Genomic DNA, 24,139 nt, shown 5'->3' with positions numbered 1-24,139 from the left:
ACATGAAAAAGTAGTGAACTTGAAAAATAGATTGTATAATTATGTAGATGGCAATATCTAACAATGCAATTTACAACAGATATAAGTTTGAGAAACCTTCATGTTTTCAGACTTTTTTTTTTAATGTTTATTTCTGAGACAGAGAGAGATAGAGTATGACTGGGGGAGGGACAGAGAGAGAGAGGGAAACACAGAATCCGAAGCAGGCTCCAGGCTCTGAGCTCTCAACACAGAGCCCGACGCAGGGCTTGAACTCACAAATCGTGAGATCATGACCTGAGCCGAAGTCAGTCGCTCAACCGACTGAGCCACCCAGGCGCCCCTGGACATTTTTTTAAAATCATGAATATGTCTAGTGTCTGCCTCTTAAGGTGTGATGGTCCAGCCCAGCTTGATCCAGATAGATCAGCTATGAATGATGTCTGATGTGCAAATGTGGTTTGGGTTCTCTGGGAAATTTTATGAGGAATGAGAGTTCTAGCTGTTTATTTCATTAAGCTGTAGGAATTAGGTCAAAATATTTATCAAATCTTTGCCATTTCCAGATACTGAAATAACTGCATGAGGATCTACTTCTCCTTAAATGGAAATAAGAATTATTTATTAAGACTCATTTAAATTAAGACGCAGAAGAAATAAGGCCTTTTATTCCAATATCTGTTGATAGGTGGCAATAGTACTTCGAAGACTGAGGGAGCTACAACTTCAGGAAGTGGCTTTGCGGCAGGAAAACAAGCGTCCCAGCCCACGAAAGCTCTCTTCTGAACCCCTTTTGCCTCTGGATGAAGAAGCTGTGGATATGGACTATGGCGACATGGCTGTAGATGTAGTGGATGGTGAACAAGAGGAAGCCTCTGGGGACATGGAGATTTCCTTTCATCTTGATTCAGGCCACAAGACTAGTAGTAGAGTGAACTCAGCAGCCAAACCTGACGAGGGAGGATTGAGGAAAAACAAGTCAGCAAAACAGGGTGACAGAGAGAGTTTTAGGAAGGCCAAGCAGAAGTTGGGTTTCTCAGCATCTGATCCAGATCGTATGTTTGTTGAGCTGTCTAATAGCAGCTGGTCAGAAATGTCCCCTTGGGTGATTGGCACCAATTATACTCTTTATCCTATGACTCCTGCTATTGAGCAGCGACTCATTCTCCAGTATTTGACCCCCCTAGGAGAATATCAGGAGGTAAGCTTATTGGGAAGAATGCTGTTCACACTTTGGGACTAGTGCTTATTTCTGAGATATTTTAGGTAGCATTTTATACTCTGAGGTGTTTTTACTCTAATACAGAAAAGTCTTTGCCTCAAACTGGTGAAGTCTTATGCCACTGGTAAAGTCTTAGGTCACTTCAGATGTAGGTCTATTTGATAAAAGTGGGTTTGTATGTTTATAAGGGAGTGGGGGGGGGGTACCTCATTTTTTTAAAATCTTTTGTCTTCATAATGGAACAGGAAATATGTGAAAATAAACCCAGTGTTAAGATTTATTTTTGTTTTCATTTCAGTTACTTCCCATATTCATGCAACTTGGATCACGGGAATTAATGATGTTCTATATTGACCTGAAACAGACTAATGATGTCCTGCTTACATTTGAGGCACTCAAGGTAAAAAAATTTTTTTAAGTTTTTTTTTTTTTTTTTTTTTTAAGTCATCTGTACACCTCACATGGGGCTCAAACTCACAACCTTGAGGTCAAGAGTCGTGCACTCCACTGATTGGGTCAGCCAGGTGCCCCACTTGGGGTAAAATTCTTGAAAATGTTAGGTACTGAGTGTTTTATTGACATGGATGTACCCATGTGTTTTGGTGTATAGCATCTCTGAGTTTTATTGCTCAGGGCATTTTCATTGCCAGAGGTGTCAAAATAGTAACAATTGAAAATTTCTTATTTCTGTAGAAGAGATGAGGCTTACTTACTAAGTGGTTTCACAGAAATTCAGGAGTCTGTCCTACAGGGTTGAATAGTAGAAAGTGGATCTAGATCTGGGGATGGCCTCAGTTATTTTTGCTGCATAGGAGTGGAAAACTATGTGTATAGTACCTTATATCCTACTTTTTAAATATTCTCTGTCAGGCAACATTACTTTTTCTGAATTCTTCATTATTTACATAGCGTATGATGTTAGCTTATCTAGAGTAAACAAAATGTGAATTGGAAAATGAGTAAAGAAGTAGAGGCAGACCTAAATTCAGTAGAGGTAAGTGACTTCCTAGGTTGCAGAGGCACTAAATAGGGGAGGGCAGGTTAGCTAGCCCATGAAATTCATACTTATTCAAGTAATCTGAATGGAGAGAGATAAATTGAATGAATAACATTGTGGCTGTCATACAATTCTACTCAATAGGTAACTAATGAACAGAGTACCTTTCTGTGATGTTTACACTATTAGGTAAATCAAATCTTTATAGTTTGGTTAAGACAGTCATGTAAGCCTATGATTTCTTTTAGATATTATAGATGTTGTGGAAAAAGTATGGGGCACAAAGGAAGGAGTATTGTCTTCTTCCTGAGAAATGTTTCCAGAAAAGACCTCTGAAAAAAGAAGTGATGCTCTTTCTGGCTCTTTAAAGTTACAACTTTAAGGAAAAAAAAAAAGAAAGAAAGAAAGAAAGAAACAACTTTATTTTTGATATTCTAGAGCTATGCTATCCAATAGAAGTTTCAGTAATGGTGGAGGGGCACCTGGGAGGCTCAGTCAGTTGAGCATCCGACTTCAGCTCAGGTCATGATCTCACAGCTTGTGAGTTCGAGCCCCATGTCAGGTTCTGTGCTGACAGCTCAGAGCCAGGAGCCTGCTTCGGATTCTGTGTCACCCTCGCTCTTTGCCCCTCCCCCACTCATACTGTGTGTGTGTGTGTGTGTGTGTGTGTGTGTGTGTGTGTGTGTGTGTGTGTGTCTCTCTCTCTCTTAAAAATAAACATGAAAAAATTTTTAAAAAGTTTTAGTAATGGTGGAAATTTTCTATGTCTCTGCTTTTCAATACAGTGGCTACTAGCTGTATGAGCACTTAAAATGTAGCTAGTGTCACTGAGGCATTGAATTTTTTATCTTAATTAGTCTCGTGTGACCAATGATTACTGCATTGGACAGCAGAGTTCCAGAGTATATTGAAATGAAATGGAGGTGAGGAAAGTTGCCTTTCAGATGCCAGAAATTTTAAACTTGGAGGAGGTCAGACATACCCTGTATAACATATCCCTGTGTGTGGATATAGTGTGTGTGTGTGTGTGTGTGTGTGTGTGTGTGTAAATTCATTATACTTTGAACTTTGGAATGCAGCTAGAGGTCAGAGTTCTCTCTAGTCCAAAGGTCTTGCTTTCAGATGCAGCATCCTGTCCTGAACCAGGATATAGTGGAAGAGGGGATTTGGGCAGTTGCTATTTCCATAGGTTATGTATGAGGAATTATAATGGATATCGTTATTCAACTATTTCCATGCAGAGTCATAGGGGATTAAAGAAAATGAAATAAGGGTGAACAGGGAAAAGTTGCAAGAGATCTTTCTTACAGGGAAATAATGTAGAAAGATGTGTACTCTTGTTCAAAAGGAAGGTTCAGTTGTATAGGAGAGGGGGATAGGTGTTGAAGTTAAAATAAAAATGGGTTAAAATGTAGTCATTTGAAGAACCAGACCTTATACGGAGATACAATGTAAGGAGAGAAAGTAGAATCTTTGCTTACATGAGCAAAGTGATCTAAGTTATAGGCTTTGTATTGGTAAGGTTGAACCTGCTTATTACTCTCTTTTCTCTTCTACCTATCCTGGCAGTGGAACTGCCACTTTATGGTAGGGACGTGAGAAAAACTACATGCCACCTTCTAAGGGTTGGCAGGGAACCATATGTGTTTTAGCTACTTGGAGGACTTGGATAACAGACAAAAAGAGTAAAGAGGTAAGAGATTTGAATTACATATGAGGATTAGTCTGAATCTGGGTGTTGAGAGAACTTCTGAAGAAGGTACATACCTGTTGTTTTTGCCATTAACCCTGGCAAGATTTGTATCAAGTTACATACTTTCCAGTCTGTTTTGTCTCTACTTTGTGCCTGCTTCACCATCTGGAAGACACCTTGGCACGGGAAACACGAGGGGGAGCTCTAGTTCTTCCGAGGCCCTGTCCACATTAGCCTGGGTTGAAGGTCATGAAGTAGCCTGCTGCTTGCATTGTACTTCCAGCCTTTAAAATTGCCCAGAAGACCAGGTCTACCCAGAGAGACTAGTGGGAACTGAACAGGGAGTTAACAAAACTTGAAAGATAACATGCTTTTAAAGATCTGTTTAAAGTGCATTCTGATAAGTTCCAAACATTTGCTAGTTTGGTAATTTGTTGAAGATGGTTATTTGGGGTTATATATAATGAGGTTCAGTATAAAAGAATACAAAATTTTGGGGTGTCTGGGTGGCTCAGTCAGTTAAGCGTCCGACTTCAGCTCAGGTCATGATCTCACGGTCATGAGTTTGAGCCCCGCATCGGGCTCTGTGCTGACAGCTTAGAGCCTGGAGCCTGCTTCGAGTTCTGTGTCTCCCTCTCTCTGTGTTCCTCCCCCGCTGATGCTCTGTCTCTCTCCTTCAAAAATAAATAATAACATTAAAAAAAAAAAATTAAAAAAAAAAAAAAAGAAGACAAAGTTTGGTATTTTATTAGATGATAAGTCTGTGACTGAGCCAAAACTAGAACATAGAGCTGATTATATTTAAAAGGATTAAAATGGGAAGGTTAAGAAAAATCCTTTAGGGAAGCTATGTAATAATAAAATGGTTGTGGGACTATGTCATTGTTTATGGCAGTATTTTTCATTTTTGTTTTTCACCTTTATGAAAACCTTTGGTGTTAGAAGGGGATGTTAGGAAATCTTAATAGGTTTCCCCCCCCCCCCCCAGCTTTATTGAGATATAATTCACATACCATAGAGGGTTTTCTCTGTTTTTTTATTTCCCTTTAAGCAGTACTGGTTTTATTTCTGTTGTGAGGGAGTGGTTGTCTATTTCAGAGGATTCCTTTTATTTAGCAGCTTGATTTAATGTTTTGTGAAAAGATTTTGTGATTATTCTAGATCCTTCCACAGTAACATGTGTCCTCTTTGTTTAGCACCTTGCATCTCTCCTGCTCCATAACAAGTTTGCCACAGAGTTTGTTGCGCATGGTGGAGTACAGAAATTACTGGAAATTCCTCGTCCTTCTATGGCTGCAACTGGTGTATCCATGTGCTTGTATTACCTGTCCTACAATCAGGATGCCATGGAAAGAGTAAGTCCAGTCCATTTAAAGTTTGGGAATGGGATTGGGTGAGGAGACTTTTTAGCACCTTCACAGAAAAAAATGAGTAGTTGGGAGTTTCTTAATGAAATTTTAATGAAAATAATTTTAATGAAAGAAGCAGAGAACATGATGAATATATGGCTTTAACAAAGCATTCTAAAAATGTAAAATTGTTTACAAAAGATTGTTTTTTCTCCTATCTGAATTAAAAAAAAAAGCAAGGTAGATTGAGGTCTAGGGGCTTTATTTAGTTTTTGCCATTTCTGTTGAATTAGTATTAGTTCTTGGGCTCTTGTCACATGTTGTTAATGGAGTTATATTTTGGGTTTTAGAGTCAATCTATTATAAAAACAGATGATGCTTTGTATGTGTTAACAAATAATGTGTGGTGGAGATAAAATAATTCCCGTTGTTCTCAGGGCTCCAGAGTTTCCCCATCTGGTTCTTCTGTTTTTCCAGTTAAGACTTGTTTATTTAGTGATTTAAAAAAAAAAAAATGTGAATGAGTTACATTTGAAAAGTAGTGGGTCCCTAGACACACCTAGGGAAGTCTTATCATTTCCATGCCTGGAATATTTTTTCTAATGTTCTGTGTGTTTTGGCTCTTCTGGTAGAGTGAAGTTGGTAAATTCTTCTTGAGCTATGTCTTGATTCATCTTTGCATATTTGTTAATAAAGTAATGTTTTAGTTTTAATTTTTTTCCCTTTTGTGATCAATACTATGCAAAGATATGTATTCTTTTGAGAATAGTAACTTAATCTGTAGGTGTGTATACAAAATTAATTATGGCTAAGATAAAAAAGTAAACCTGGGGAATGCTTGAGAATTCATTGATCCGTAGGAGACATTTTGATCCATAGGAGACATCGAAATGTATGTGAAACGAATCAGTGAGTGGATGGATAACAAACTTGTAGACTTTAGTATCAGAAGGCTCAAGTCACTTTTATCACCCATGGATAGTCTCTTACCTCTTTGAGCTTCTTTCTCATCTTTTTTATTTTATTTTATTTTTTGAGAGTGAGACAAAACGTGAGCTGGGGAGGGGCAGAAAGAGACAAAATCTTAGGCAGGCTCCACACCCAGCACAGAGCCATCTCTGGGCTCAGTCTCACTACTGTGAGATCATGACCTGAGCTGAAATCAAGAATTGGATGCTTATGGGGGATTTGTGTGGCTCAGTTGGTTAAGTGTCTGACTCTTGATTTCAGCTCAGGTCATGATCTCATCGTTCGTGGGTTTGAGCCCCACATTGGGCTCCATGCTGGCAGTGCAGAGCCTGCTTAGGATTCTCTTTTTGTCCCTCCCCCGATTGCGCGCTCTCTCTCTCTCTAAAACAAACAAAAAAGAGTTGGATGCTTAACCAACTGAATCATTCAGACACCCTCTTACCTTCTAAGTGGGAACTGATACCCTATGGAACTGAGCACTGTGAGCATTAGAGGATGTAAATATTTGCAAAATTTGGCATTCAGTAAATAGCTCAAATTTAAGTATCTAAATTTAGGGTGTTCAGTTTGGAATAGATTGTTACAGAATTTCATTTGTAACTTAAGTTTTAAACTCCGAATGACTGCATTAGTGATGATCATTGTATTCTGCACAGATAGCTAGCTACAGTGGTGAATTTTTCATCCCTTTTTGAAGGTTCCTTTGCCTGAAATTTTTAAAAACTGTTTTATTTTTTGCAGGTTTGTATGCATCCCCACAATGTTCTGTCTGACGTGGTGAACTATACTCTGTGGTTAATGGAATGTTCTCATGCCTCAGGATGCTGCCATGCTACCATGTTTTTCTCAATTTGCTTCTCCTTCCGGGCTGTGTTGGAGCTCTTTGACCGCTATGATGGTCTTCGTCGTCTGGTGAATTTGGTGAGGTTCTCAGTGGCTTCTTTTTGTGAGGAATAGGGGTCTTGCTTGTCTTGGCTGCCTTTCAGTAGTGTTGAAGAGAGGAACCTTTTTTTTTTTTTTTTAAAGATTTCATTTTTAAGTAATCTCAGCACCTAATGTGGGATTCGAACTGACAACCCTGAGATCAAGAATCACTTGCTCCACCAAGTAAGCCAGCCAGGCTCCCCAAGAAGCAGCTTTTGACTAGAAGAATTTTGCTATCATTTTTTGTGAATGAAGTCTTTTACCTCTCTTAAGCGATTAGAGGACTCTGCCATTGTAGACTTGCCTTGAATATAGTAATCTCATAGGGGGAATTGTGTTGATAATCTTGATCTTTCTTAAAGCAGTGGTTTTGTGCCTGAATGTCTTTCAACATGATTACAAGCTATGCAATTTTTCAGTAACTGTTTAATGTTTTGCTTATATATGGCAACTCTTAACATGTTTTATAGACAAATCTGCTTTGATGTTTGTTAGTCTTGTTGAGCATAAAAGTTTACTGTAATCCTTTTCCTCCTTTTACTTTTTTCTTTCTGTTTTTTCCTTCCTTCCCTTTTTCCCCATCTTTTTGTCTCTTTCCTAATAGATCAGTACTTTGGAGATTCTAAATTTGGAAGATCAGGGTGCACTTCTGAGTGATGATGAAATATTTGCTAGCCGCCAAACTGGGAAACATACCTGCATGGCCTTGCGCAAGTACTTTGAGGCTCACCTGGCCATTAAATTGGAACAAGTAAAACAGTCACTTCAGAGGACTGAGGGTGGCATTCTTGTCCATCCTCAACCCCCATACAAGGTGAGAGGACCTTGCCATAAAAGGAAAAGTTAACTCTTACAGCATTGTTGGGCCTAACACTCATTGAGATCAATGGAGTTTATGCAGTATGTACATTGTTGGATTATACTTGCCTTGTGTAGAGGCAGAATACTTGAACATGGATGTATCAGGGACTTGTTTTGCTCCTAGTTGTAAGTTGCTACTAAAAGATGAACTGAAGTGTGTATAAAAGGGCTTTCTTCTATGAAAAGTACTAGATATCCTGCCTCCTTCTGTGTGGAATTCTTTTTCTGAAAGGGCACGTCTGTTACTCCACTTCTGTATCATTTTTTAACTTTCTTGATGTGTTTTGGAAAAAAGATGTGTTTTAAAAATCACAAATTGGAAACAAACCAGTTATTTTATGTGGTACTTCTTTTTCAAGTTGTGAAATATATGTACCAACAAGTTGTGAACATTTTGTTACCTTTTTTGGGCAAAATGTATTATGAGTCTAATTATAAGTAAAAGATTAAACATATTCATTATTTCACATGTGGGCTATTGACTCAATTGTGAAATTTGAAAGCTGTTATTACTTAGGTTTATCAAAACTTGTTGACTATTGAGCTGTGATGAGGAAGGTAGCAAGCAGGTAATAGAGTTCTTTAATAATATGCATCTCTCCCTATAGGCGTGTTCATATACTCATGAACAGATTGTGGAAATGATGGAGTTTTTGATAGAGTATGGTCCAGCGCAACTATATTGGGAACCAGCTGAAGTCTTCCTCAAACTTTCTTGTGTTCAACTCTTGTTGCAGCTTATTTCTATTGCCTGCAATTGGAAGACCTATTATGCAAGGTGGGATTAGAGAGAGGTTTTAAATGAAGTTAGATTCTGCCTTTTGGTTAAGGTGATATTGGTTTGTATATAGTGTATGCTTAGCAAACATTTGTTGAACTGAATTGAAATTTTGGGTGTGAATCTGAGAAAGTAGTTAAAAGAGGATAATGTGTATATACATATGTATATACATATATATGTATGTATACACACACACACATATGTATATACATATATAATTTAAATGTTTTATTTTTGAGAGAGTGCGTGTGCATGTGTGCATGCACTAGTGGGGGAGTGGTGGAGAGAGAGTTAGAGGATCCAAAGCAGGCTCTGCGATGACAGCAGAGAGCCTGATGTGGGGCTCGAACCCACGAATCATGAGATCATGACCTGAGCCGAAGTCAGATGCTTGACTGAGCCATCAAGGTGCCCCTACGAAGATAATCTGTTTTTTCTTAACTTTTAAAAATCTTTCTTTATTTTTGAGAGAGAGAGAGAGACAGAGCATGATCAGAGGAGGGGCAGGGAGAGAGGAAGACACAGAATCCAAAGCAGGCTTCAGGCTCTGAGCTGTCATCACAGAGCCCGATAAGGGGCTCGAACCCATGTACCATGAGATCATGACCTGAGCCGAAGTCGGACACTTAACCCGACTGAGCCACCCTGGCGCCCCCGGAAGATATTTTTAATTTACAGAATGTTTGTTTATATATATGGTTCTGATGATTATGAATACTGCACAAAAGATGGGGATCAAGGTCTGTGCTCTTAGAGAAGTTATGTAATTTACACAGCTGCAGAGGTGGGTTTGAAGTCCTGTCTTGAGACTGCAGTTCAGTATTTTTTTTTGGTACTTAGACTTTAAACATCTCTCTACTGGCTGACAGCCACACATAATCTTCTTTCATAGAAAACTGTATTTTGTGCTTTTATGATTTTCACAATTCAGTTAAAAGCAGTCAGGGCATGGGGCGCCTGGGTGGCGCAGTCGGTTAAGCGTCCGACTTCAGCCAGGTCACGATCTCACGGTCCGTGAGTTCGAGCCCCGCGTCGGGCTCTGGGCTGATGGCTCAGAGCCTGGAGCCTGTTTCCCATTCTGTGTCTCCCTCTCTCTCTGCCCCTCCCCCGTTCATGCTCTGTCTCTCTCTGTCCCAAAAATAAAATAAACGTTGAAAAAAAAAATTAAAAAAAAAAAAAAAAAAAAGCAGTCAGGGCATAACAGGATGAGGCTCAGAAAAGGACATCTGATAGAATCAGGAGTTTGGGTGGGTTCTACTTGAGTGTGATATCAGAGAAAGTTATATTTTGGAAAAGATAGAATCTGAAGAGAAGACAGTAACAAAGTTTATGAAGAGTGATTCTTTACCTTCTTTCCCTATCCATTCATTGTCATAAAGACAAGACTGCCTTATTTAGGGTGCATATGGCTTGTTTGTGAAATGCCAGGATAGTAAATCTAGGGAGATAACTTTTGGAGCAGCCATTTTAAAACTTTTTGGTCTCAGGACCCTTTTATTGTATTAAAAATTGAGAACCCCAAAGAGCTTTTGTTTTTGTGGTAAATCTGTTGATATTTAACAATTAGAAAGTAAAACTGAGTAAATGTAAAAATACTTATGAATTTACTTAAAAATAATCTTAACCCCGTTACACATTAGCATTTTTTATGAAAAGTTTCCAGAATAAAACCAGATGATTTCAGCAAGGTTTTTAAATGTCTGCCTGATATCTCATATCTGCTTCTGTATTCACTCTTTTGTGACATCACACATGACATAGCCTCAGAAAGCTCTAGTAGCCACTTGTGAGAGAGTGAAAGTGAGAAAGGAAACTAACACCCTGGTATTATTATGAAAATAATTAAAAAAATTTTTTTTAGGTTATTTTATGAGAGAGAGAGAAAGAAAGCATGCACGCGCGCCAGGGAGGGCAGAGGGAGGGAGGATCCCACACAGGCTTCACATGGTCAGCGTAGTGCCCAATATGGGGCTCGAACCCATGAACCTCAAGATGATGACCTGAGCTGAAACCAGGATGCTTAACTAACTGAGCTACCCAGGCGCCCCTGAAAATAGTTTTTATATCAGGGGACTTTCTGAAAGGGTCTCAGAGATCACTGGGTTCCCCTAACCACACTTGGAGAACTGTGTTTTACTTTTATTATTTAAGTTTTAAGTATTTATTTTGAGAGAGTGTGAGTGGGGAGGGGCAGAGAGAGAGAATCCCAAGCAGGCTCCACATTCTGTGGTGAGCCCAACGTGGGCTTGATCTCATGACTGTGAGATCATGATCTGAGCCAGTATCAAGAGTCGGACCCTTAACTGACCAAGCCATGCAGGTGCCCTGAGAACCACTGTTTTAGAGTATTAAAGTAGATTATTATATTCACTTGAACTTTGTTGAAAAGATGATGAAAGCTCAGAAGGTAACTAGGAATGTTATAAATACATTTTTTGAGTGGCAAATTCCTATTTGATTACTAAGAAAATATAAATATATTGGGAATGTGTCCTTTAAAAGTTTGTTTCTAAAAATCAAATACTTGTTTCTGTTTAGAATATACAGAACCTTAGAGAAGGAAATGATTTTCAGCTACTGTTAATTTCTCTAGTCTTTTTTCCATAATGTGTGTAAATATACCTAATTGAGATCATAGAATTTAACCAAATTCATCTTTTTATGAAATAATTCAATATACAAAATGTACAGAGACTAACATAACAACCCAATATGCAGTGTTGGCATGTGGTGGCATTATTTGCTTCTTTCTCAATTCCTTTTTCTTCCTCTCCATAGTGACCAATCTTCTGAATTTGGAGTATATCTCTCCATTCATATTTTTATACCACACACATGTGTGTGTATAAGCAATAATATAATACTCCTTTGTATGTTTTTAAATTATATGTTATCCTGTATGCATCTTTTGCAACTTGCTTTTTTCAACCTTGTGTTTTTGAGATGTATATATGTTGATATTTATTTGAATTCATGTGTTTCTATATTAGTTTATTACCCTATTGATGGACATTTAGTGTTTGTTACTTCCTTTTTTGCTATCAAATGAATGATACCACATACCTCCTTTTGGGGTCTCTTTGGGGATATGATGTATATAGCTGGATTGTAGGGTGCCTGCATTTCATCTTTATTGGATGTTGCTTTACCATTTTCATCTCAACAGCAGGATATGGGGATTCTCATTTCTCTGCCTTTTTATCAATACTTGGTATGGTCAGACTTAAAATTTTATATCTTATGTTTTCTATTTTATTAATGTTGTATTTTGAGCCTCTCCCTTTGTCCTTCAGAATTCTTTGAGAAGGGTTGTCCATAGCTGCAGAATAGTTCATCAGATGAGTGTACTATAACTTAACACACATGTGTTCCTACTATCTGTGTAGGTTTTATAATTCTTTTGTTATTTTAAATGATGTGATAATGGACATCTTAACACATAAATGCTTGTTTGTATTTCTTTTTTTTTTTTTTTTAATTTTTTTAATGTTTATTTTTTCTGAGACAGAGAGAGACAGAGCATGAGTGGGGGAGGGGCAGAGAGAGAGGGAGACACAGAATCCGAAGCAGGCTCCAGGCTCCGAGCTGCCAGCACAGAGCCCAACGCGGGGCTTGAACTCACCAACCGTGAGATCATGAACTGAGCCGAAGTCGGTCGCTCAACCAACTGAGCCACCCAGGCGCCCCTTGTTTGTATTTCTGATTATTTCCTTAGGACAAATTCTTCCAGGTGAAATTCCTGGGCTAAAGCTTAGGCACATTTTTAGAATCTTGTTTCCTATTTCTAGATTGTTTTTCAAAATGAGGGTCCTATTTGTACTCCCACCAAAAGTTTGAGAGCATTTGTCCTTATACATCCTTATCAGCATTGGGGATTATCCTTTGTTTTTAATTTTAGCAGTGGGGAAAATTCCATCCCCACTGTTTTGAAAGTAATGTCATGGTGACTTACAAATGCTCTCTTCATGTCTTGGCTAGGGACAGAGCCACATAGGTAGTAGTTCTGATCTATTCTGTATCTCAGTTTAACTTTTTTGTTTTGACTGTCTCCTAGTTTCCGTTTAACTAATTGTTTTTCCTGTCCAGGAATGATACTGTGCGCTTTGCTTTGGATGTTCTGGCTATTCTCACTGTTGTGCCAAAAATCCAGCTGCAGTTGGCAGAATCAGTGGATGTGCTAGATGAGGCTGGCTCCACCATCTCCACTGTAGGTAGGTTGTACCTTTCCATTTTTGTGATTGCTTGGTCTGGATTTGTTTTCTTTTGCAATTCTGGCCGTAGTTGTGTACCTGATTTGCAATATTAGAACAGAAGGTAGTAGTGGAGAATGCCTTGTCCCATCTAAGTTGTGCTATACACTTGTATTTGTTTTTATTATTATTTTTAATGTTTGTTTATTTTTGAGAGAGAGACACATGCACACTGCACGAGTGGGAGTGGGACAGAGAGAGGAGACACACAATCTGAAGCAGGCTCCAGGCTCTGAGCTGTCAGCACAGAGCCCAACTCGGGGCTCGAATTCATGAACTGCGAGATCATGACCTGAGCCGAGTCGGAATCTTAACTGACTGAACCACCCAGTTGCCCCTATATAAGGGAATCAGTTGTGTTGGTGAACTCAGGTTTTCTAAGTGATACATGTGCTATGATGGTACAAGTTCATTCTTGAAAACCTGTACTCTGCAGAGTCTTATGCCAAAAATAAAGTTTATGGGAAAAATGGGTTAGGGCAGACAGTAGAAAACTTAAAGCAACTTTGTAATCTGAGCCCTAACTCCGTAATTGGCAAGCAGCTCAGAAAGGACAGAAGCTATCATACATAATAAAAGGAAAATGTATCGTATTAAGAACAGGTCAGGTAAGGGCTCCTGCTAAGGTGAGCATGGGAAGTGGTATGACTGGCTGTGGGTCTTGGGGTGTACCACTTTGGGGAGAAAGCCTGAGGTGCAGCCACTTGTTTTTAACTTTCTTCATATATAGCAGAAAGGGTTCCTGATGCCATTGTGGCAGCCAGGCTGAGGGTTTTTCTCCTTTCTGCTAAAGGTTTTAATTTATTCCTGCTATTTTTGCTCCCCTTAACCCAGGAAAAATTGCACATGACCCTGGTAACTTCCACATAATACTGACCTCATTCCCCTGTTTAACAACTGCATATGAAGTATTGTATCATGAAGCTATCTTGTAGTAGAACTGATTGTATTTTATTCAAAAAGTTACTTGTCCTTTAATAAAACGGTACAGTAGTTTCAGGTGGAACAAAATGAATCGAAGTCTAAATTTTGACTCTGGAACAATCATTGAATTTGGCTGTTAGTTTTTTGAAGAACAATATAAAATGTTTTGTATTTCTCCCCAATAGGTATCAGCATTATTTTGGGAGTGGCTGAGGGTGAGTTCTTTATCCATGATGCTGAAATTCAGAAGTCAGCACTTCAGATTATCATCAATTGTGTTTGTGGCCCGGATAACCGAATTTCCAGTATTGGCAAGTTTATCTCTGGAACTCCTCGGAGAAAGCTGCCTCAGACTCCGAAAAGTAGCGAGCACACCCTGGCCAAGATGTGGAATGTGGTTCAGTCCAACAATGGCATCAAGGTGCTCCTGTCCTTATTATCCATCAAGATGCCCATCACTGATGCAGACCAGATAAGGGCTCTGGCCTGCAAGGCCCTAGTGGGCCTTTCTCGCAGTAGCACTGTCCGGCAGATCATCAGCAAACTGCCCCTTTTCAGCAGCTGCCAGATCCAGCAGTTGATGAAGGAGCCTGTGCTGCAGGACAAGCGCAGTGACCATGTCAAGTTCTGCAAGTATGCTGCTGAGCTCATTGAACGAGTGTCAGGAAAGCCTCTTCTCATTGGCACTGATGTGTCTCTGGCACGACTGCAAAAAGCAGATGTTGTTGCCCAGTCAAGGATTTCCTTCCCTGAGAAAGAGCTGCTTCTGTTGATACGTAACCATCTCATTTCTAAAGGGCTTGGGGAGACAGCAACCGTGCTGACGAAAGAGGCTGACTTGCCCATGACTGCCGCTTCTCATTCTTCTGCCTTCACCCCAGTCACTGCTGCTGCTTCTCCTGTCTCTCTTCCCCGAACACCTCGCATCGCCAATGGCATTGCAACTCGACTGGGCAGCCATGCTTCTGTGGGTGCCACTGCCCCTCCTGCCCCCACTGCCCATCCTCAGCCACGGCCCCCCCAAGGTTCACTAGCCTTGCCTGGCCCATCTTATGCAGGCAATTCCCCCTTGATTGGTAGGATCAGTTTTATCAGAGAGAGGCCATCACCCTGCAATGGCAGGAAAATCAGAGTGTTGCGGCAGAAGTCGGACCATGGCGCCTATAGCCAAAGCCCAGCCATAAAAAAGCAGTTGGACAGACATCTTCCTTCCCCACCTACGCTGGACAGTATCATCACAGAATATCTTAGAGAGCAGCATGCTCGCTGCAAGAACCCAGTTGCCACCTGCCCACCTTTCTCCCTCTTTACTCCTCATCAGTGTCCTGAGCCAAAACAGAGGCGGCAAGCGCCAATAAACTTTACCTCAAGGCTAAACCGCAGGGCATCATTTCCAAAGTATGGAGGGGTGGATGGCGGATGCTTTGATAGGCACCTTATCTTTAGCAGGTAAGGAGAGGCCACCTCACTACCTGGGAATTGGAATGATTCTTCTATTTAAATCAAAGTGTGATGATTCCAGAAAGCTGGACTATTTGTTGGTCTGAAATACCAGTGATTGTCACTTTGTGTAAATACATGAGTAATGTGACTGTACCCCCTTTTGTCAACCAGGGGTTCCTTATGTGATTGTTATTGTTAGGATATTATTAGGATAAGGATACTCTGTGTTCTTTTAACAACTAGTGTGTTTTCTAGAACTCATGCAACATTCTGTTCCTAACTAGACTCCCAAACTTGTTTTTGTGCTGGTCCAGTTGTTTCCTGTTCTGATTCTTTACAAATCTCACATAAAGATGAGGGGATCACAAGTTTTAAATATGAGGACTTTTGTTATTGTTAAAACTTGGAAGTGGAGGTCCTTTTCTCTCACTTAAAATGAAAAGGAAGCACTGAAGGTCACTATGATATTTTGTGAGAACCCATTTGAAACATAAATGCTCTTTTTTTTTTTTTTTAATTTTTCTTTCATCCTTTTAGCAAAGTTTTCTTTTTTTGGAGTCCTTGTGCGTTGTCTCTGATTTTTCTTTTCTTTTTTTTTTTTTTTTTTTGGCTTAGGTTCCGTCCTATTTCAGTGTTCAGGGAAGCCAATGAGGATGAGAGTGGTTTCACTTGCTGTGCATTCTCAGCACGGGAGCGGTTCCTGATGCTTGGCACCTGCACTGGGCAGTTGAAGCTCTATAATGTGTTTAGTGGACAAGAGGAGGCCAGCTATAACTGTCACAACTCGGCTATCACACATCTTGAACCTTCCAGGGTAAGAGTCCCTTCCTAGGTGGTTCTCATTCATTCTTCTTTGATGAATGGGCTTTGATGAACTATGGGCTTGTGGGCTGGCTGTTAATTTGTACATAAACTTTTATTGGAACATAGCCATGCCTATCTGTTTATGTGTGGTCTGTGGCTGCTTCTGTGCTACAATGGTAGAGTTGAGTAGTTGTGACACAGACCATATGGCTTACAAAGCCTAATGTGTTTACTGTTCGGCTCTTTAAGTAAAAAAAAGCTTGCCAACCTTCTTCTAAGAGTCGTATGTGTATGTGTGTGTGAACCTTTCTTTTTTAATTTGCCTCAGATGGAAACTATGATCACAGAAGTTTTCTTTTTGTGTCAGAAATAAATCTCAAAGTACTGTGAGTTTTTAGGAAAAAAGCATTATATGGTTCTAGTGGGTCATGGTTTATTAGTATTATTCTGTGGATGGAATTGACACCTTTATTTCTAAAAGTTAGGACTGTTAAGATGACAAGGATAGTTTTCCTGATACTAGAGTAAAGGAGACTCAGCCTTTATTGGGCTTTCTTTTTTTTTAAAGTATTAAAAAAAAAATTTTTTTTTTAATGTTTATTTATTTTGAGAGAGAGAGAGACACACACACAGAGTGTGAGCCGGGGAGGGGCAGAGCGAGAGAGGGAGACACAGAATCCAAAGCAGGCTCCAGGGGCTTGAACCCACGAACTGCGAAGTCATGACCTGAGCCGAAGTCGGAAGCTTAACCGACTGAGCCACCCAGGGGCCCCTTAATGGGCTTTCTTTTTGAAAAAATCCTAAGAGTCGTTAGCTAAGAAAGTCTAAGAAATGTTTTCACTTGACTGATATTTCAGGTGAGGGAGACTGAGATATATGGCCAAATGTTAAGAAAGGTGGAACCATCTTTGACATCTTTCCAAGTTTTTTTTCTTCCCCTACCCTTGGAACTATTGTATTTTTTGTTACTAGCTCAGGAGGAGTTAGTCTTTTCTTAAATTTAGGTATTTTTTTAGGACATTGCATGTGCACATACTTAAATCCCAGCAGTTTCGAACACTTCTTGGTTCTTCGTAGTTTTTCTATTTTCTATATAATACAATAATAATTTTTGAGTTTGTATGTTAAAATGCTACAGGCAGACAGCATTTATATAAGCATGTGACTACCCACCTTGGGCCTCCTTCTTCTTTTAGGATGGGTCCTTGCTGCTGACATCTGCTACTTGGAGCCAGCCTCTGTCTGCACTTTGGGGAATGAAATCAGTATTTGATATGAAGTATGTATGTATTTTTTATAACCCAACTCTTTCTGTTCTACAATTTACCTAATTTATATTTCCCTTCATCCGATTCTTCAACTTGAAGCCTTTTGGGAAAAGATGAATGCTGTGAGTTATTGCTAACTTCTCTCTTCCTTCTCTGTCGCTCATGTTTAATAAGGTTTTATCCTTAATTCTGAGATATTCTTACCAAGTATTCTTACCAGTCCCATCACACAGCTGACCCTTCACTAATCCAAAATGGCACATTTGTGTAATTTCTCATGTTCACATATGATAGTTGTACTCTTTGCTGGGGTATGTTCAAAGACGTGTGGCTTGTTATCCATTTTTTTTTTAACAAAGTAATTCCTGCTAATTAATTAATTCTTTTGGATCTGCTTGGTTAAACTGATGGAGGGATTTTTTTTTTTTTTTTTTTTTAAACGTTAAGTATACAGTTTTTCCTCTTTGGTTGCTGAGAATCCTCAGATGAGTATAGTCAGGCAGGAGGCTGAGAATCATGTTTATTTTTAGTCGGCTCAGTGACTGTTTCCTGAAGGTGTATCACTTAAGTACTTTTGTTGTTTGTCTGTAGGCATTCCTTCACAGAAGATCACTATGTTGAGTTCAGTAAGCACTCTCAGGATCGAGTCATAGGTACAAAAGGAGACATTGCCCACGTAAGTACTTAAGAATCCACTGCTTTCAAACTGATTATGCCCATTTGTTTGTAATGAAAACTTCTGGACTGAAGGGCAGTCCTAAGGGCAGCAAGAAATTACTTAGTGATATTCTTTCCAGATAAAATCTAGAAGTGTAGTAAAGTAGTTATAAGCCATGTGGGACCAAACATGAACTAATCCGACAACTTAAGAAAGGTATGATTAGCACAGCAGTTATTTTCAAATACTTACTAAGTTTTAGATGAAATATAAGTCCCTGCCTTTATGAAGCCTCACTGGGGAGACAAATAGAGAAGCAAATATATGGTATGTCAGGTGGTAAGTGCTGCCAAGGAAAAGAAAGCAGGGTAAAAGTTAGGAAGTGCTTGATGGTGCTGTGAGGGACTTCTCTTTTATCTAGGATGGTCAGTATCACTGATAGGGTGATGTTTAAGGAGTGTTTTTTTTTTTTAATTTTTTATTTTTATTAAAAAAATTTTTTTTTTTTTTAACATTTATTCATCTTTGGGAGACAGAGAGCATGAGCGGGGAAGGGACAGAGAGAGGGAGACACAGAATCCGAAACAGGCTCAAGGCTCTGAGCTTTCAGCACAGAGCCCGACGCGGGGCTTGAACTCACAAACTGTGAGATCATGACCTGAGCCGAAGTTGGAGGCTCAACTGACTGAGCCACCCAGGTGCCCCCCCCTTTTTTTTTTAATTTTTGAGAGTGCACATGCACAAGCAGGGGAGGGCAAAGAGAGGGGACAGAAGATCTGAACTGGGCTCCGTGCTGACAGCAGAGAGCCCAGTGCAGGGCTCAAACTCACGTACTGTGAGATCATGACCTGATCCGAAGTTGGATGCTTAACTGACTGAGCCACCCAGGCACCCCAGGAACCTTTCCCTTTGAAGGAAGTGTCATGCAGATATCTGGGGGGAAAAGTGTTTTAAGACCGAGGGAAAAGCCCTTTGGAGGTGGGAGAGGGAAGAGGGGTAAGAGCTCAGTTCAGTGTTGTGGGGGAATGGGTGACACATATCATAGTAGCATCTTATATATAGGGTGTTGTTAGGACCTTTGGCTTCTCTGAGTGAGATGCAGGCACTGGAGGCTGAGCAGAGGACACATGATGGGATGTAAAGTTCCTAAAGTGTGAGTCTGGTTTCTGTGAGAGAAGCAAGAGCAGGCTTTCCAGTTAGGAGTGTGTCGGGCCAGCTCACATGTGAGGACTGTAGTGGGGCTGGGCCCAGGAGGGCATGGTACAGGTGGTGAGAAGTGATAAAAACGGGCTCTGGGTTTTTGGACACAGGAAGTTTGTTATTAGACATTCAGGTAGGGAATGGGTAGTTGAATATACAAAACGGGAGTTCAGAAGAGAGGTCTGGGATAGGGGATATAAATATAGGAGTTATTCACGGGTTGATAGAGCCATGAGACTAGATGAAATCGTTAAGGAGGCTAGAGAAGAGAACTGAGGGGACAGAGTCCTGGCATATGCCAATATTTCAAATTTGCCATGTGAGGGAGGGACTTGAGAAGGAGACCAAAAATAATGGGCAGCAGGAGACCTCAGGAAAAAGATGTGCCCCAGAAGGCAAGGGGGAAGATCCTTTGAAGGAAGAATTGATCAACTGGTCAGAAGCTGTTAATGAGTTCATAAGATGAGAATTGAGAATTACCTTTGATTTAACAATATGGATCTTCTTGTTAACCTCGTCAGGAGCTAGTTCTGTGCACTGGGGTGAAAATCTGTTCTCATGAGAGAACAGGAAAGTGGAGACACTGAGTAGAGACAAGTTTTCTGAAGTGTTTTTTGCAGAAAAACAGAAAAGTGGGGTGTAGTAGCTTGAGAGTAATGGTGGGAATATGGGGTTGTGAAGGGAGGGTTTCTCAAACTTTTCATTTGAAAATGTTAAAATATGTAGAGAAATTGAAAGAATAGTACATACACCTATTACCTGGATTCATCAGTTTAATATTTCACCATATGTTCTTCCTGTGTTAATATGTATGTATTTCTGAATCATTTGAAAGTAAGTTGCAGACACATTTTATTTCTAAGTCTTACAGCATGCATATTTTAGCAATAAGGATATTTTACTACATAATTATACTCTTATCAAATATAAGAAAATCTATAGTAATTCCCAAGTATCATCTAATATCCATTCCATACTCAGTTTTCCCTATTGTTCCTGATGTGTTTGGTTTCAAATGCTTTTGTTTTTTGTTTTTTGTTTTTTGTTTTTTGAACCAGGATCCAGCCAAGATTCACATATTGCATTGGTTGTTATGTCTTACTAATGTTTTAAAGCCAAGAACCATTTCTCCAGTTTTCATGACATTGACTTTTGAAGAGACCAGGCTAGTTGTCTTGTCTCATGATCTTGATTTGATTGTTTTCTTGTGTCTCCTTATCGTTCCTATATTAAAGGAGGATTCTCTTTTTTTTTTAAAGATTGGAAATACTACAACATGTGTGTAATGTGATGGGAAAGATCTGGTCTCTGTATGGGTTGCACATTGTACATTTGGAACTTTTACTATTGTAGGGCTAAAATATGTGTATTGGGAGATTTTTAAGGAGAAAGGGGTATGTCATTGATGCCTTTCTTCAAAAAGTGGCTCTTTAATAGTATTCTATGGTTAATCATTGGTCTATCCATATGAATTTAATTTCTCAGTTTCTATTGTAGAAACATTTTCTGTTTCTTGAAAGGGGGAGGGGTAGAAGAGGGTTTTCTTATCCTTATTGCCATCTCTCTTTTCATTTTCTTGTGGGAAAGAGACTTTTCAAACCTTGAATGGGAACCAAAGCACTTAAACATTGCTTGGATGGGTGTACTCTTCATACTTTCCAGGTATTCTACAGTATTAGGGCTTTTGTGATTTTGTTGGGATTTGGAAAGCATGGAGAGATATTTTACACAGCTTCTCTTCGAATTGTTAGTGGATGGATTGGTCTGATTTTTCTCTTCCCACCCCTTCTTCTCTAAAGATTTATGATATTCAGACTGGCAACAAGCTGTTGACTCTGTTTAACCCAGATCTTGCCAACAACTACAAGAGGAACTGTGCCACCTTTAATCCTACAGATGATCTTGTCTTAAATGATGGCGTCCTCTGGGATGTCCGCTCTGCACAAGCCATCCACAAGTTTGACAAGTTCAACATGAACATCAGTGGCGTTTTCCATCCAAATGGGCTGGAGGTCATCATTAATACTGAGATTGTATCCTTTACACCCATGTCTTCTTTTCCGTTTGTTATCTAGTTTGTGATGCAGAAATAATTTATCTTTCTACCAACACCCTGTTAAAGTATCCACACAGGTAATAATTTGGTGCCTCTCTTTTGATTTGAAGTGTTAGTTAATCTCCAGTGGTTGGTAATTACCAGTGAACTTTCATTAGCATGTTTTTTTTTTGTATTGAGAAGAGTGACCACCAGATCTTACCTTTTACTTCTCCAGGTATTAAATTGACTTTTATATCTTCAGAAGGGTTTTACTTTTGCATTGCAGAAATCACAAGTGTAAAGTGAATTGATGCTGTTGAGATGAAGGGAGTTCGTGTAGTTTTCATGTATATGAGGATACCATAGGAGATTTTCAAGGATGTTACTTGATAATAAGCATTTTATATGCTTTTGTTTACTTTGAAAGCATTTTTACTTTACCTTTATTTATTTATTTACTTTTTAAATTTTTTCATGTTTTTATATATATATATATATTTTTTTTTTTTTGAGAGAGAGAGAGAGCGTGAGTAGGGGAGGGGCAGAGGAGAGGGAGACCCAGAATCTGAGACAGGCTCCACGCCCTGAGTTGTCAGCACAGAACCTGATGCAGGGCTCGAACTCATGAACTGCAAGATCGTGACCTGAGCTGAAGTTGGATGCTTAACCAACTGAGCCTCCTAGGTGCCTCTTTACTTTACCTTTAAAGCATTACCTTTAAAGCATTCATATCTCAACAGGAGAGGAAAAAAGAGATATTTTGGAATTTCTCCTATGAGTTTACATAAAGAAATTTTGTATAAAATAGTTATCCTTGACCACTTCCCTCCTAGTGGGATCTTCGCACTTTCCATCTTTTACACACAGTTCCTGCTCTGGATCAGTGTCGTGTTGTGTTCAACCACACAGGGACAGTGATGTATGGAGGTAATAAACTTTTTACTTCTCTACATTATTCTTTTTCTCCCTTCTCTCCCCTCTCGTTAATTTGATACTTTTGGTTTGGAAATATCTCTCAAATATGAATTGGAAAGCATTTGAAGGTTGTAACATAAAAGATAAAATGATAGCACAAATGGTGACAAAGTATATTGATGAAAATAGTGTTGATTTAGGGTGAAGATAACAAGTACATCTTGTACAGAAAGACATTTCATGCATTAATTTCCCATCTGTATCCTTATGAACTTGTTGCGTTTGTGCTTTTATGATGTTGCTGGCCTTTAGCTATAACACTTGTTGGGAGCTAGATGAAAGGTTGAGGATACTGTTCGGGGGTATGCTAGTAGGATACGTTGAAAGGAACTAATTAGATAGAATGAATTTACTACAGAGAAACTCACTGAAGTCTTGATTGTCCATTAATATTTTCTGCACTTGTGAATAGGGGATGTTTCTGATTTCTAAAAGCATTTTGCTCCTTGGCCCCCTTTCCCCCTTCCTCCCAATTAGCTATGTTGCAGGCAGATGATGAGGATGACTTAATGGAAGAGAGGATGAAAAGCCCTTTTGGATCATCCTTCCGAACATTTAATGCAACTGACTACAAACCTATAGGTAAGCTTGAAGGGGCAGACATTGTTCGTTTTGTCATGTTTTGGTTTTCCATATTTAAGATCATCCTTTTCTGTAATTCTTCATTGAAAAGCCAAGAGGTTATGGAACTATTTAGGAGCAATCACCTTGAAATTCCTTTAGAGGAAAAACTGGTTTTAAATTTTTTTTTTTTTTTCAACGTTTATTTATTTTTGGGATAGAGAGAGACAGAGCATGAATGGGGGAGGGGCAGAGAGAGAGGGAGACACAGAATCGGAAACAGGCTCCAGGCTCTGAGCCATCAGCCCAGAGCCTGACGCGGGGCTCGAACTCACGGACCGCGAGATCGTGACCTGGCTGAAGTCAGACGCTTAACCGACTGCGCCACCCAGGCGCCCCATGGAAAAACTGGTTTTAAGGTCAGAGCAGTAGTCCAATCCTGAGTCTTGACACATTTTGTTTTCCAGCAACCATTGATGTGAAACGGAACATCTTTGACCTGTGTACAGACACCAAAGACTGCTATCTTGCTGTCATTGAGGTAAAGGGAGCTAGCAGAAACCCTGCTGTTTTGTTTTGATCTTTAGGATCATTTTCAAGTTATACTACAGGCATTTTGTCTGATCTAAGATGTGTTCTAAAGTTGATGCATTTCCAAAGGTAGATTATTGATAACCTACTTGCTTGATGGAGAGATCTACATTGTAAGAGAAATAATAAGAAAATTCCAGTATAAAACAACACGGACAGTCCCATCTTCTAATATCTTGGAGTCATTGTGCTCCCTTTCTGAGAAGAGTCTGGATCTCTTGACAGAGCAAGACAGGTTCATTCTGAGGATGGTGGTCTCTCTTTTGCTTAATATTGCTTGCCCTGCCAAAGCCTTCTTATCCTGTTTTCTTTCCCTTTCTGTGGCCTGGGTATAACATTTTCAGAGTTAGTTCAAGAATTTTGGGTATCAGAAACTTTGACAGTTACAGGGTCAAGGTGCATGGGTGCCAGTTATAACTGAGATGTAGATGTGGGCCTTCTGAAAACTAACTGCTCTTCGTGGACTGGGTGTTTTATTTTCAGAACCAAGGCAGCATGGATGCTCTGAACATGGACACAGTATGCAGGCTGTATGAAGTGGGCAGGCAACGTTTGGCAGAGGATGAGGATGAAGAGGAGGACCAGGTCAGTGGTCTTTGAGATTTCTTGTTGCTGTACTTTATAGAGGTTATGGTCTTCTGGTTTTTGCTGT

At 39.6% G+C, this 24,139-nt stretch overlaps 1 protein-coding gene across 11 annotated transcripts in view; it reads left to right on the top strand.

The window, feature by feature from the left end:
• DCAF1 (DDB1 and CUL4 associated factor 1) overlaps positions 1-24,139 on the top strand; it is a 90,989-nt gene that overhangs the window by 39,397 nt on the left and 27,453 nt on the right. For all 11 annotated transcript variants that reach the window (XR_006715845.1, XR_006715842.1, XR_006715844.1 and 8 more), the window contains 16 exons: positions 668-1,180; positions 1,500-1,601; positions 5,088-5,246; positions 6,951-7,130; positions 7,738-7,947; positions 8,603-8,772; positions 12,862-12,986; positions 14,135-15,398; positions 16,008-16,206; positions 17,393-17,475; positions 18,056-18,140; positions 21,122-21,355; positions 22,194-22,287; positions 22,813-22,917; positions 23,364-23,437; positions 23,971-24,072. Coding sequence is in view for 8 of the 11 variants with exons in the window: in XM_045492965.1 (XP_045348921.1) it covers positions 668-1,180; positions 1,500-1,601; positions 5,088-5,246; positions 6,951-7,130; positions 7,738-7,947; positions 8,603-8,772; positions 12,862-12,986; positions 14,135-15,398; positions 16,008-16,206; positions 17,393-17,475; positions 18,056-18,140; positions 21,122-21,355; positions 22,194-22,287; positions 22,813-22,917; positions 23,364-23,437; positions 23,971-24,072 (3,699 nt within the window). In the remaining 3 variants the exon portion in view is untranslated. The remainder of the gene's footprint in view (positions 1-667; positions 1,181-1,499; positions 1,602-5,087; positions 5,247-6,950; positions 7,131-7,737; positions 7,948-8,602; positions 8,773-12,861; positions 12,987-14,134; positions 15,399-16,007; positions 16,207-17,392; positions 17,476-18,055; positions 18,141-21,121; positions 21,356-22,193; positions 22,288-22,812; positions 22,918-23,363; positions 23,438-23,970; positions 24,073-24,139) is intronic.

This window comes from Leopardus geoffroyi, chromosome A2 (genome assembly GCF_018350155.1).
Source record: "Leopardus geoffroyi isolate Oge1 chromosome A2, O.geoffroyi_Oge1_pat1.0, whole genome shotgun sequence".
Taxonomy (NCBI): domain Eukaryota; kingdom Metazoa; phylum Chordata; class Mammalia; order Carnivora; family Felidae; genus Leopardus; species Leopardus geoffroyi.
Note: the sequence above shows the minus strand (reverse complement) of the source record. Positions and strands in the feature narration are given on the sequence as shown.